At 42.3% G+C, this 12381-nt stretch overlaps 2 protein-coding genes across 2 annotated transcripts; both read right to left on the reverse strand.

Annotated features, from left to right (window-relative positions):
* Positions 1-885: 885 nt before the first annotated feature.
* On the reverse strand, positions 886-5225 carry LOC133334423 (protein I'm not dead yet-like; the record flags this gene model as incomplete). Its single annotated transcript, XM_061542719.1, has 8 exons — positions 5190-5225; positions 4977-5125; positions 4757-4924; positions 2901-3032; positions 2549-2836; positions 1514-1608; positions 1174-1454; positions 886-1014 (listed from the first exon to the last, which is right to left on the reverse strand). Coding segments are annotated over exons 1-8 (1278 nt in total), but the record flags the coding sequence as incomplete, so codon positions are not given.
* A 4996-nt stretch (positions 5226-10221) lies between these two features.
* Positions 10222-11817, reverse strand: LOC133334424 (odorant receptor 45a-like). The gene is made up of 5 exons (XM_061542720.1): positions 11484-11817; positions 11221-11401; positions 10573-11035; positions 10341-10496; positions 10222-10278 (listed from the first exon to the last, which is right to left on the reverse strand). Exons 1-5 carry the CDS (start codon positions 11815-11817, stop codon positions 10222-10224), a joined length of 1191 nt encoding a protein of 396 aa, XP_061398704.1.
* Positions 11818-12381: the final 564 nt, after the last annotated feature.

A 12381-nucleotide genomic window follows, 5' to 3' on the forward strand; every position in this document is an offset into this window, starting at 1 on the left:
CAATTTAATTTTGAAACACTTTTTTTCTTATTAAAAATAATTCTCAATATTTTTCCATTTACTTTTTGTATTAGCTCGTATTTGTAATAATTTATATAAGCATTTTTATTTATAAAATGTATTATTTTTTGTCAATTTATCGTTTGCCGAATTGAAAATTGAAAAAAAGAAAAATACTTTCTAGCGACAGCAAATAACCCTCCCTCTGAGGTTGGTACGGCGTTGACTGAGCTCAAAATTCTTGCTCTCTCTTTTTCTTTTTGACAACAAACGAAAAAAGGAGAGGGTTGCCAGTGCAAAGCAATTGTGGCACTAATCGATTTGTTATGTTATCGAAAAACTCATGAACAGAAATAGAGATGCCAGAAAATTAAAAAGAGGAACCAAAAAAATATTTTTTAATAAATCCACGCCTGGTGTAGAAGTCCAAAATTATTTTTTTATCCAAATTACGCCTTTACATTTAAAAAAAGCGACTGTGTCTTGCCTTTTCATCATTAATCGAATAGTTTGCCCACTAAAACTGTTATCGATAAATAATATGTTTGTAACAGGGTGATTCAGAGAAAACAAATTTAATTTAACAAAAATGAAAAACAGCAACGTTACGATTTGAATTTGCTGAATTTTTTGGTTTAATGCACTCCTTTCCCTTCTTGGGTTCCGCAAATTAAATATATTAAAAATTCGGAGGACCCACATATATTCCTTTCAATTTATTCGATTATTTTTTTTCAATTTGCTTGAAAATATTCCAGTAATTCTATAACACCAAAAGCCATTAAATAGCCGAATAATGTCGGACCCAGCCCAGCAAGGATCTGCAATTTATATTCATTCGGATTTTTTTTTAATAAATATTAAAAATTATACCCAAATATTTACCATATCTTTGGATCTCAAATTACCCCAACCGGCAGCAAAACAATTTGAAACACTGCTAATCGGCAGCACGAAGGCTAAATTGGATGCCAAACTCACTGCCAAGGCCAAATAGATATTTTCGGTATTGGGCTGTAAGGAAAATTTGGAAAAATAGGAAAACCTCAGCGGCAAATAGGAACGTGATGGAACTAGTATTCTGGTATTTGAGATCCTGTCGGGATGCAACATTTTCAATTTATTCCTTTGCACTCCGGCAAGTTACCCCCGTCGCCACCTTCTTCTACTCACCTGCCTGAGCATCACTTGCACCATCATGACCCTTGCCACCAAATGATTTGCCCCAAGCGTACTCAGAAGAATCGTTACAGCCATTAGGCCCATTAGATGTAAGGTAATATTATTATTTGTAGCCACCAAATGATCCATTAAATATCGCTGCAAACCAGATTTCTCAAGACCCATGCCATATGCCAAGCTGCTACCATATACCAAGAAATAATTCCAGGGCATTAATTTCGGTATTACCGACCAGGGTAATATGCTGGGTGACATTTTATACTGCTTGGGTTCTGTAATGGCGAAAATGGAAAATCGGATTACAAATATTCGGAAATAAAGTTTTTCTTACCACGGCAAAGGAAATAATTTAAATGCGAACAGGAGTTAGGGCAGATAAAGGCCAATAGGCATATCAGCATTACAATTGTGGAATATTTTATGAGACTGTGGAGAAGAAAAATGAGGTTAGGTTTATTTTTCCGGGAGAAAAGGTGGGTCTTTATAGATCAGCCGAACGGGAACGAAATTGTAAACCAAAAACCACCTTCATCTATAGGGGAGGACATCTTCAGCTGGCCTATGAATAGGACCACCTTCAGCTGGCCTATGAATAGGACCACCTTCAGCTGGCCTATGAATAGGACCACCTTCAGCTGGCCTATGAATAGGACCACCTTCAGCTGGCCTATGAATAGGACCACCTTCAGCTGGCTTATGTATAGGACCACCTTCAACTGGCCTATGAATAGGACCACCTTCAGCTGGCCTATGAATAGGACCACCTTCAGCTGGCCTATGAATAGGACCACCTTCAGCTGGCCTATGAATAGGACCACCTTCAGCTGGCCTATGAATAGGACCACCTTCAGCTGGCCTATGAATAGGACCACCTTCAGCTGGCCTATGAATAGGACCACCTTCAGCTGGCCTATGAATAGGACCACCTTCAGCTGGCCTATGAATAGGACCACCTTCAGCTGGCCTATGAATAGGACCACCTTCAGCTGGCTATGAATAGGACCACCTTCAGCTGGCCTATGAATAGGACCACCTTCAGCTGGCCTATGAATAGGACCACCTTCAGCTGGCCTATGAATAGGACCACCTTCAGCTGGCCTATGAATAGGACCACCTTCAGCTGGCCTATGAATAGGACCACCTTCAGCTGGCCTATGAATAGGATCACCTTCAGCTGGCCTATGAACAGGACCACCTTCAGCTGGTCTATGGAAGTGCTCTTTATGGGCCTTTAAAATTTCCTCCCAAAAAACCTGTTGAATATAGAACCTCTGTAGATTTTTTTTCAATCTAAAAAACCCGCTTTTCTGTTTACCGAGGACCTCTTGAGGATCCTCCCCTAGAAACTAAAATAAGGCCAACTCACACTCGATTCTCCATATACTGCAATTGTTCCAGAACATTGATCGCAATCAATACACAAATATAGATCAGCATCAGGAATCCCGTCATTACATTACCAGCTATTCCATCGTCCTTTTCCATTTGAATCATAACCTCCAAATCTGGCAAATGGCTAACATCGTTAAAGGTAATACGTTTTTCACGTTTCGAATGCCATAATTTCAGAAATATTACTTGCAGATAGAGGATCGTGAATATTAGCAGGAATATAGAAATCACAGCCGATACTGCTACCGATGTTAATATTTGACTAAAAAGAAAAAAGGTAACCTCAAATTCCGATTTTTTTGTGGTTTGATTTCTATTCAAATTACCTTTCTTTATATTTTTCCAGATATTCATATCCCGATTCCGAAGACCATGGAGTCAACATGCCACCAATATTGGCGGCAAAGCCAATTCCAATATAAAATGCATTTCCGACCTTGGAGGGATAGGTGGGAGCGCTGTGAGGAAAAGAATGAGGATGGATGGGTGTCTTGGAAATTAATTATAATAGAGGAGGTCAAGGAGATCGATTTGGAGGGCAGTAGGTTGGCGTCTCTTGATCAGCTGAAGGTGGTCCTGTACATAGGCCAGCTGAAGGTGGTCCTGTTCATAGGCGAGCTGAAGGTGGTTCTGTTCATAGGCCAGCTGAGGGAGGTTTTGTTCAAGACCAGCTGAAGGTGTTTCTGTTCATAGGCCAGCTGAAGGTGGTCTTGCTGATAGATCAGCTGAAGGTGGTCTTGTTCAAGACAAGCTGAAGGTGGTCCTATTCATAGGCCAGCTTGAGGTGATCGTATTCTTAGGCCAGCTAAAGGTGGTCCTATTCATAGGCCAGCTAAAGGTGGTCCCATTCATAGGCCAGCTAAAGGTGGTTCTATTCATAGGCCAGCTAAAGGTGGTTCTATTCATAGGCCACCTGAATGTGGTCCTATTCATAGGCCAGCTGAATGTGGTCTTGTACAGCTGGAGGTGGTCCTGGTCAGACGCCAGCTGAAGCTGGTCTTGTTCATATGCCAGCTAAAGGTGGTCCTATTCATAGGCCAGCTAAAGCTGGTCCTATTCAGCTAAAGGTGGTCCTATTCATAAGCCAGCTGAAGGTGGTCCTATTCATAGGCCAGCTGATGGTGGTCCTATTCATAGGCCAGCTGAAGGTGGTCCTATTCATAGGCCAGCTGAAGGTGGTCCTATTCATAGGCCAGCTGAAGGTGGTCCTATTCATAGGCCAGCTGAAGGTGGTCCTATTCATAGGCCAGCTGAAGGTGGTCCTATTCATAGGCCAACTGAAGGTGGTCCTATTCATAGGCCAGCTGAAGGTGGTCCTATTCATAGGCCAGCTGAAGGTGGTACTATTTATAGGCCAGCTGAAGGTGGTCCTGTTCATAGGCCAGCTGAAGGTGGTCCTGTTCATAGGCCAGCTGAAGGTGGTCCTATTCATAGGCCAGCTAAAGGTGGTCCTATTCATAGGCCAGCTAAAGGTGGTCCTATTCATAGGCCAGCTAAAGGTGGTCCTATTCACAGGCCAGCTGAAGGTGGTCCTATTCATAGGCCAGCTGAAGGTGGTCCTATTCATAGGCCAGCTGAAGGTGGTCCTATTCATAGGCCAGCTGAAGGTGGTCCTATTCATAGGCCAGCTGAAGGTGGTCCTATTCATAGGCCAGCTGAAGGTGGTCCTATTTATAGGCCAGCTGAAGGTGGTCCTATTCATAGGCCAGCTGAAGGTGGTCCTATTCATAGGCCAGCTGAAGGTGGTCCTATTCATAGGCCAGCTGAAGGTGGTCCTATTCATAGGCCAGCTGAAGGTGGTCCTATTCATAGGCCAGCTGAAGGTGGTCCTATTCATAGGTCAGCTGAAGGTGGTCCTATTCATAGGCCAGCTGAAGGTGGTCCTATTCATAGGCCAGCTGAAGGTGGTCCTATTCATAGGCCAGCTGAAGGTGGTCCTATTTATAGGCCAGCTGAAGGTGGTCCTATTCATAGGCCAGCTGAAGATGGTCTCTATTTTAGGCCAACTGAAGATGGTCTCTCTTTTAGCTTAGTTGAAGGTGGTCTCTGAAGTTGGACCAGGAACCACCTTCATATTGCAATAAACCACCTCCACCTAGCTAATAAACGAAACCACCTTCAGCTGGTGTTATAGGGCCTCATTCACCTAACGAAATCTCCCAGAGATTTTCGACATACTTACCCTTCATCCATTTCCTCCACATTGCTGTCCTCCACTACCTTACACACTCCCAGTTCATCGAAGATTGCTAATGAAGCTCGACCAATTGGTATCATTAGCGAGCAGGCACAAGCATTCGGTATCAGGGCGGACAAAATAAATGTAAGAATCATCAACAGGGTTAGAATCCTAAAAAGGGACACTTTTAGTCCGTGCGAAATTATATTTGAGAAGTTCATACCTCGCCGGATTCACCCCAAAAATTTTCAACAACCTTAGGGCAATACAACGATCCAATTTATTTGTGACCATTGCAATGGCCAGGAAGCAGGAGAGTACAAAAACCATTTGACTATCCTGGGTATAGGACATGCAGACCTCTGTGGAAGACTGCGGAGGAGGAGAGACATTTATGAAATTGAAATCCCAAGATACAAAATATCGATATTCCTACCATTACACCAAACAGTGGATACAAAATAAGCGGCATTACGGCTGTGACACCTGGCGGAATTATATCGACAGCATACCAGAGAATTGATAACAGCATAATATAGATGGTTCGATGTACCTAACCGAGGATACACTATGTTGTTTATGGGTCTCACAAGATGTTCGTAGATATATTCTTACCACTAACGGTTCCCTAAACACCAATGGAAGCAATACCAAGGGGGATAGGATATTGAAAAGGCCATTTTGATGAATCCGCCCACAGGCGTAAAGACGCTGTCCCAATTTTGGATTTCTAAAGAGGATGGTTTTTGTGAAGGACGTTCGGAAAAAACCTGCGAATACTTACTCCTCCATTTGGAAAGAAAAATAATTTCAAATGTTGATGGTACGGATATATTTTTTTTTTGAGGTTAGGGGGAACAAATATGACTTATTTTGGGAGACATATTTTTCAATGGGGACTGATTTGGGAAAAAAATATATGTTTTGTTCTGTTATGTCCGATATGTATTCCGCTTCAGTACTGCCCAACGCTGTCGTTGTTTGTTTCTTTGATTCCCACGATATTACGGATCTACCAAGATAAAACACAAATCCGTAGTAAGATTTCCGATCCGTAGCACATCCACCCCATCTGCATCTGCATATCCCATACTTTTTCCATTGCCAGTTCCAACATCTTTCTCTCAAACACCCCAAGAGCTGCCTCATCTGCTTGCGTAAGTACCCATGCTTCTGATCCATATAATAGCACGGGTAGTATCAGTGTCTTGTAAAGTGTGAGTTTGGTCTGGCGGGAGGTGGCCTTGTTTCTAAACTGCTTACTTAGACCATAGTAGCATCTGTTGGCCATCACAATCCTTCTCCGAATTTCAAAACTGATGTCATTCGTTTTATTTATGGCGGTACCAAGGTATATAAAATCTTTGACTACCTCGAAGCTGTAGTTCTCAAGTTCCACCGTTGGTCCGAGTCTACTGGACGTCTTGCGCGTTGATACCATCAGCTTGGTCTTCTCGCCGTTTACTGCCAAACCCACTTTGTCAGGCTCCTTTTCAATTTGTTCAAAGGTGGCTGTTACCGCTCTCAATGTTCGACCCATTATGTCGATGTGATCGGCTTAGGCGAGTAACTGGTGTTGTTTGGTATACAGAGTGCATTTTTCTGTTCACTTTTGCCTCTCGTATGACCTTTTCCAGCAGGATGTTAAAAAGGTCACACGACAAACTATCACCTTGTCTGAATCCTCGTTCGGTATTAAAGGTATCCGAAAGGTCCTTTCCGACTTTTAATGCTGATCTTATGCCTGTTAAAGCTATCCTGCATAGTCGAATTAGTTTTTCAAGAATGCCAAACGCAGACGTGGCTTTATACACCTCTGAACGGATAGGGCTGTCGAATGTGGCTTTATAGTCGACGAATAGGTGGAATGTGTCCATGTGTTTTTCGTGGGGGTTTTCCAGGATTTGGCGCAGAGCGAAAATCTGGTCAATAGTGGATTTGTCAGGTCTGAAGCCGCATTGGTATGGTACAATGATGTCAGTGACCATTGGCTTCAGTCGTTCACACAGTACGCTGGATATGCGATGGGAAGGAGACTTATTCCTCTATAGTTGGTACATATCGTCTTGTCCAATCATTGGGCATGCATTCTTCAAGTCAAATTGTACTAATCAGCTGGTGCATGCTCCTTACCAGCATCTGACCACCAGTCTTGAATAGTTCGGCTTGTAATCCATCGGCACCTGCTGCTTAATTATTCTTCAGTCGATTGATTGCTATTCCGACTTCATCTTGGCTAGGTGGTAAACATTCTATACCGTCATCTATTATTGGTTCTGGGGTATCCTCTTCAGCATCCTCAGCAAGCTGTCTGTATCTGTCACCAGGTTTCCTTCTTCATCTCTACAGGTGGATGTGCCTGTTTCCTTCTTCATCTCTACAGGAGGATGTGCCTGCACCAAAGCCTTCGGTTTGGTGTTTTACCCGTTGGTAAAATTTCCGGACTTCATTCTGACTCCTGTACGTCTCGATTTGCTCACGCTCACGTTTTTTCCTGTTCTTTCTTCTTTTTTCTGAAAACACGTTTCTCCTCTCCCCTTTTCTCCCGATAATTCTCCACCACGTTACGTGTTGCTACTGTCTGCAGGGTTGTCCTATATGCTGCGTTTTCCACGTCAGTAGCATTACGACACTCCTGATCGTACCACGGATTTCTTGATGGTGGTCTTTGGTACCCAAGTGTTGATTTTGCTGCAGTTTGTAGGGAGTGGGCAATTCTTTGCCATTGTGCTTCTATGCTATTATCGGAACAAGAAGTGCTTTCTTCAAGCAAGTGGGTAAGTTGAGTGGAGTAGGCCTCGGCTACCTGTTGTTTGCAGATTTTCGACGTCGAGTTTCCATGTTATGTTAGATCGCACCTTTGCTTGCTACATTAAGACGGGTACGTACCTCGGCTGCCACAAGGTAATGGTCTGAATCGATATTCGCATCTCGGTTCAATCGGACGTCTAAAACACTAGATGAATGCCTTCCGTCTATCACAACATGATCAATTTGATTTCTCGTTGCTTGATCAGGAGAGATCCAGGTGGCCTTGTGTATATCGAGATGCTTGAATCTGGTGCTGCTAACTACCATGCTTTTTGCTGCCGCGAAGTTAATCAACTTCATGCCGTTGTCGGATGTTTCTTCATGAAGGCTGAATTTTCCGACGGTGGGGTCAAATATATTTTCCCTTTCGATTTTTGCATTAAAATCTCCTAGCAGAATTTTAATGTCATGGCCAGGGCAACGGTCATACGCTGTTTCTAGACGCTCGTAAAATATGTCTTTGGTCTGTTCATCTTTATCTTCGATCGGAGCATGGGCACAAATGAGACTGATGTAGAAGAACTTCGCTTTTATACGGATTATAGCAATTCAGCAATATTCATCTACTGGAGTGAATCTGGAGACGAGGTCTTTTATTCTCCTGTTAATCATAAATCCGCAGCCAAATTCATGTCTCGTTTCATGGCAGCTATAATACAGTGTGTAATCATCTGATTTACTTACGCCAGTCCCTTTCCACCGCATTTCCTGTAAGGCATTAATATCAGCTTTGTACTACTTGAGTACATCCGCCAAAGCGAACACTGCGCCTGTTCTGTACAACGTGCCCACATTCCAAGTGCAAATTCGCAGATCGTGGTCCTTTATACGTTTGCGGGTGTCGTCAACATTAGGGAATTTTGGTTTTCTTTTTCTATGCTTTTTCGCAGGTGGTTGGGTTTTCCGAGAGTGGGTAACTAACCCGACGCCTCAACCCATTTTTTTATAGTTCTTATGGGTGAACTCGCGGCACATATTAGCTCACTATTTCATCGGGTGATGAAAATATCTCCCCATGTGGCACCGCGGGGAGGTCAGTGTCCACAATTGAGATGAAAGAGGGACCAAGATAGGCCTGGACTTCGCCATGTTAAAGCCAATCAGAGCCGTTGCTTGGTATCTATCATCCTCTACGCCACCCGTGCACAAAAAAGGAGACATGACGATATGTGCCAACTATAGAGGAATAAGTCTCCTTCCCATCGCATATAAAGTGCTATCCAGTGTGTTGTGTGAACGATTGAATCCAATGGTCAATGACATCATTGGACCATACCAATGCGGCTTCAGACCTGGCAAATCCACCATTGATCATATTTTCACTCTGCGCCAAATCCTGGAAAATACCCACGAAAAACACATCGATACATTCCACCTATTTGTCGACTATAAAGCCGCATTCGACAGCCTTATCCGTTCAGAGGTGCTTAAAGCCATGTCTACGTTCGGCATTCCTGCAAAATTAATACGGCTATGCAGTTTAACTTTAACAGGCACAAGATCAGCAGTTAAAGTCGGAAAGGACCTCTCGAAGCCCTTTAATACCGAACGAGGAATCAGACAAGGCGACAGTTTGTCTTGTGATCTTTTTAACATCCTGCTGGAAAAGGTCATAGGAGAGGCAAAAGTGAACAGAAATGACACTCTGTACACCAAACAATACATGTTACTCGCCTACGCCGATGACATCGATATAATGGGTCGAACATTGAGAGCGGTAACAGCCACCTTTTAACAAATTGAGAAGGAGTCTGCTAAAGTGGGTCTGGCAGTAAACGGCGAGAAGACCATGTTGATGGTATCATCGCGCAAGACGTCCAGTAGACTCGGACCAACTGTGGAACTACAACATCGAGGTAGTTAAAGATTTCATATACCTTGGTACCGCCATAAATAAAACGAATGACATCAGTTTTGAAATTCGGAGAAGAATAGTGATGGCCAACCGATGCTACTATGGTCTGAGCAAACAACTCAAATGCATGGCCACCTCCCGCCAGACCAAACTCACACTGTACAAGACGCTAATACTATCCCTGCTGTTATATGGATCTGAAGCATGGGTACTTACGCAAGCAGATGAGGCAGCTCTTGGTGTGTTTGAGAGAAAAAACCTCTGACATATCTATGGGCCGATCTGCGTGGACGGTGAACATCGCCATCGAAAGAACCATGAGTTGTACCAGCTATTCTCGCACATCGACATTGTTAGACGTATTGAGCTGCAGCGAATACGTTGGCAGGTCATGTTGTGAGAATGGATGAAGATGCCCCAGCCCAGAAGGCATATAAAAGCGAACCAGCTGATGGTTCATGCAGAAGGGAAAGGCCACGAATAAGATGGAAAAACCAACATTGCCGAATATGGTCTTTCAAATTGGAAAAACTGCGCAAACGACCGACGCGCCTGAAAATCTTCTCTATGCTCGGCTTATGGAACGAAAGTTCTGTCACAAGCCAGCTAAGCAAGTAAGTATGTTTACAAGACATTTTTTAAAGGTCCTTCCTTAGGTGCGGATTTTTTAAAAAATATTTCTGAAATAAAACACATTTGTATCCTGTGATCTATGGTGCATTCTATTATTTAAACCTCTACATCTACAAAGGTGCCCTAAGGTGGTGAATTCAAAATTGAAGGCTGCAGGTTAAGAATATCCTTATATTTCCTTGATGGCTCCAAGTAGCGTTATAAAAGAAAAGGCTGTCTTGAAAATCTGCAAGAGAATCAAAATAAAATTTTAGATACTTATTTTAAGGTGCTGATAAATGGACCCACAAAAACCAACAAATTTCGATTGATAATAAAATACAAGCCCGTCAACGAAGTCTCCTTTTGGGTCCTTAACAGTGGTAGCAGCATCAGCTTCTTTTCCGATGGATACATTTTCTCCCAGGGCATTGCCATATAGATGTCATCGCAAAGCATGTCGTTCTGCGGAATCGAATTAAACAGAAATTAAACTCAAAATTAATTTTCAGAACTTCGATTTTTGATCCTCCCTCCTCACCTCATTTTTCAATTTCTCCCCCCCAAAACAATAGATCATCAGCTGCATTGTTATGGCCGCCGAGGCAACAAAATGAAATGGTATATTGGCGAAGTTCTCATCATTCGCCAGCGAATAGAGTAGAAAACATATCTGCAGACAGCTCATCGATATTTCACCCCAAAGAATTTCACCATAGAGGCGATTTAAATCTTCAACAAATTTCAATGTACGATTGTGATAGCTAACGAAGGCGGCAACGTCTCGCACAAAATCCCTATGATTATCGTGGATATCGATTTTGGCAGCAGCCTCTTTGATTTTATTTCGCAATATACGAAAATGTCCCGATATGGCAAAAATATACCAACCGAATAGGGTATCAATGCCGACGGACATATTTAGCCAGGCATGGACCAGCAGTAGGGTACACATGTAATTTAGTATGGACATGAGCAAACCACCACCATGATCGAAGGGGAATCTGAAAAGGGGAGAGGGAAAAAATTAAAAAAAAATCGAACTGATTTTTTTAAACCCCCCACCTTAGGGTGGACCTAAAAAAATATTTTTAAAAAATCCTTACCATGCACCAAAAAAAAAAATATTTCTAAAAAATCCCAACCTGGGATGGTCCCAGGGTGGGATTTAAAAAAATTCCCAACTTACTCCACCTGAAATGGCAATCTTAGATTAACACCCATCCCCTGAAAATATTCATAGAGTAGAAAAATCCAGGGTATAACAGCAACACAGGTCACGGCAGCCCAACAGGCATAGAAATAGCCCAAGGCAATTAATCTACCATTCCGATTTTCCGATAGCCATTTTTCATATTCCATGGCATTGGCTGGAAGAAAACAGAAAACAACCACAAAATTTTTGGAAATAAAATATCCTCCGCCTCCCTCCCTTCATTCCGTCATACTCACCACCCCGGCTTAGAATATTCATATCCCATATTAATTTCAACATCTCTTCACCCTTTAGGATAATAAGCGAAACTTTAAAGGTCAACAAGATACCCTGATTAAACATGGACAACGAGGCTGTGATCGCATCAATATCCGTAATGCTATTTATGACGAAATTTCCGAATCCATATTGCATATAAAATGTACACAACATATTGAAGGCGAATTTCCAAACGGACTTCAGTAATCCCCGGCGTCGTCCCGTTGTTACACCAATATCCAAACCTAAGGCCATAAAGGCCCCATACTGCACACTTAAATATTCCAAATTTTGTCTATCCGCCATGGACATTTTTAGGTCACTTCAGTTGGGAATTTAAAATACAACTCAAATGCCTGCTTGGCATTCGTACGCATATTTATTTTCAGGATAATTTCGATTATTTAAGAATTCATATTCAAATTATTTGGATAATTGGTTTGTTGTTGTTGTTGCATTACCGATGTTACCTAATTTGCACCTGCAAAATTAATTGCTTTTCGCACATGGCGAAAATTATCGAGAAAATGGACAATTAAATTTTAAAAAAATTAAGGGTTGTTTAAAAATATTTATTCAGGGTCCATCAAATTTCAGGGTTTCCAGATTGAAGTTCTGAAAATGAATTTGAGTAGAGTAGATGACCCAAGGGTCCTTAACTGAGAAGTAAATTACCTCAGAGACCTCTACTGTAGAGTTACTAGATACGGAGGCCTCTAGTGTAGAGTAGCTGAAACCTACTTTACAGTAGTAAAAGGCTTCTACTCCAGAACAGCTAATGTCAGAGGCCCTCTAGTTTCCTGTAGCTGGCATCAGCGGCTTCTACGGTTGAGTAAATGGCACCAGAGTCCTTAATTGAGAAAATAAATTACCTCA

Source organism: Musca vetustissima, unplaced genomic scaffold (assembly GCF_032173495.1).
Source record: "Musca vetustissima isolate MV318-11 ecotype Yass unplaced genomic scaffold, APGP_CSIRO_Mvet_v1 utg2404, whole genome shotgun sequence".
Taxonomy (NCBI): Eukaryota; Metazoa; Arthropoda; class Insecta; order Diptera; family Muscidae; genus Musca; species Musca vetustissima.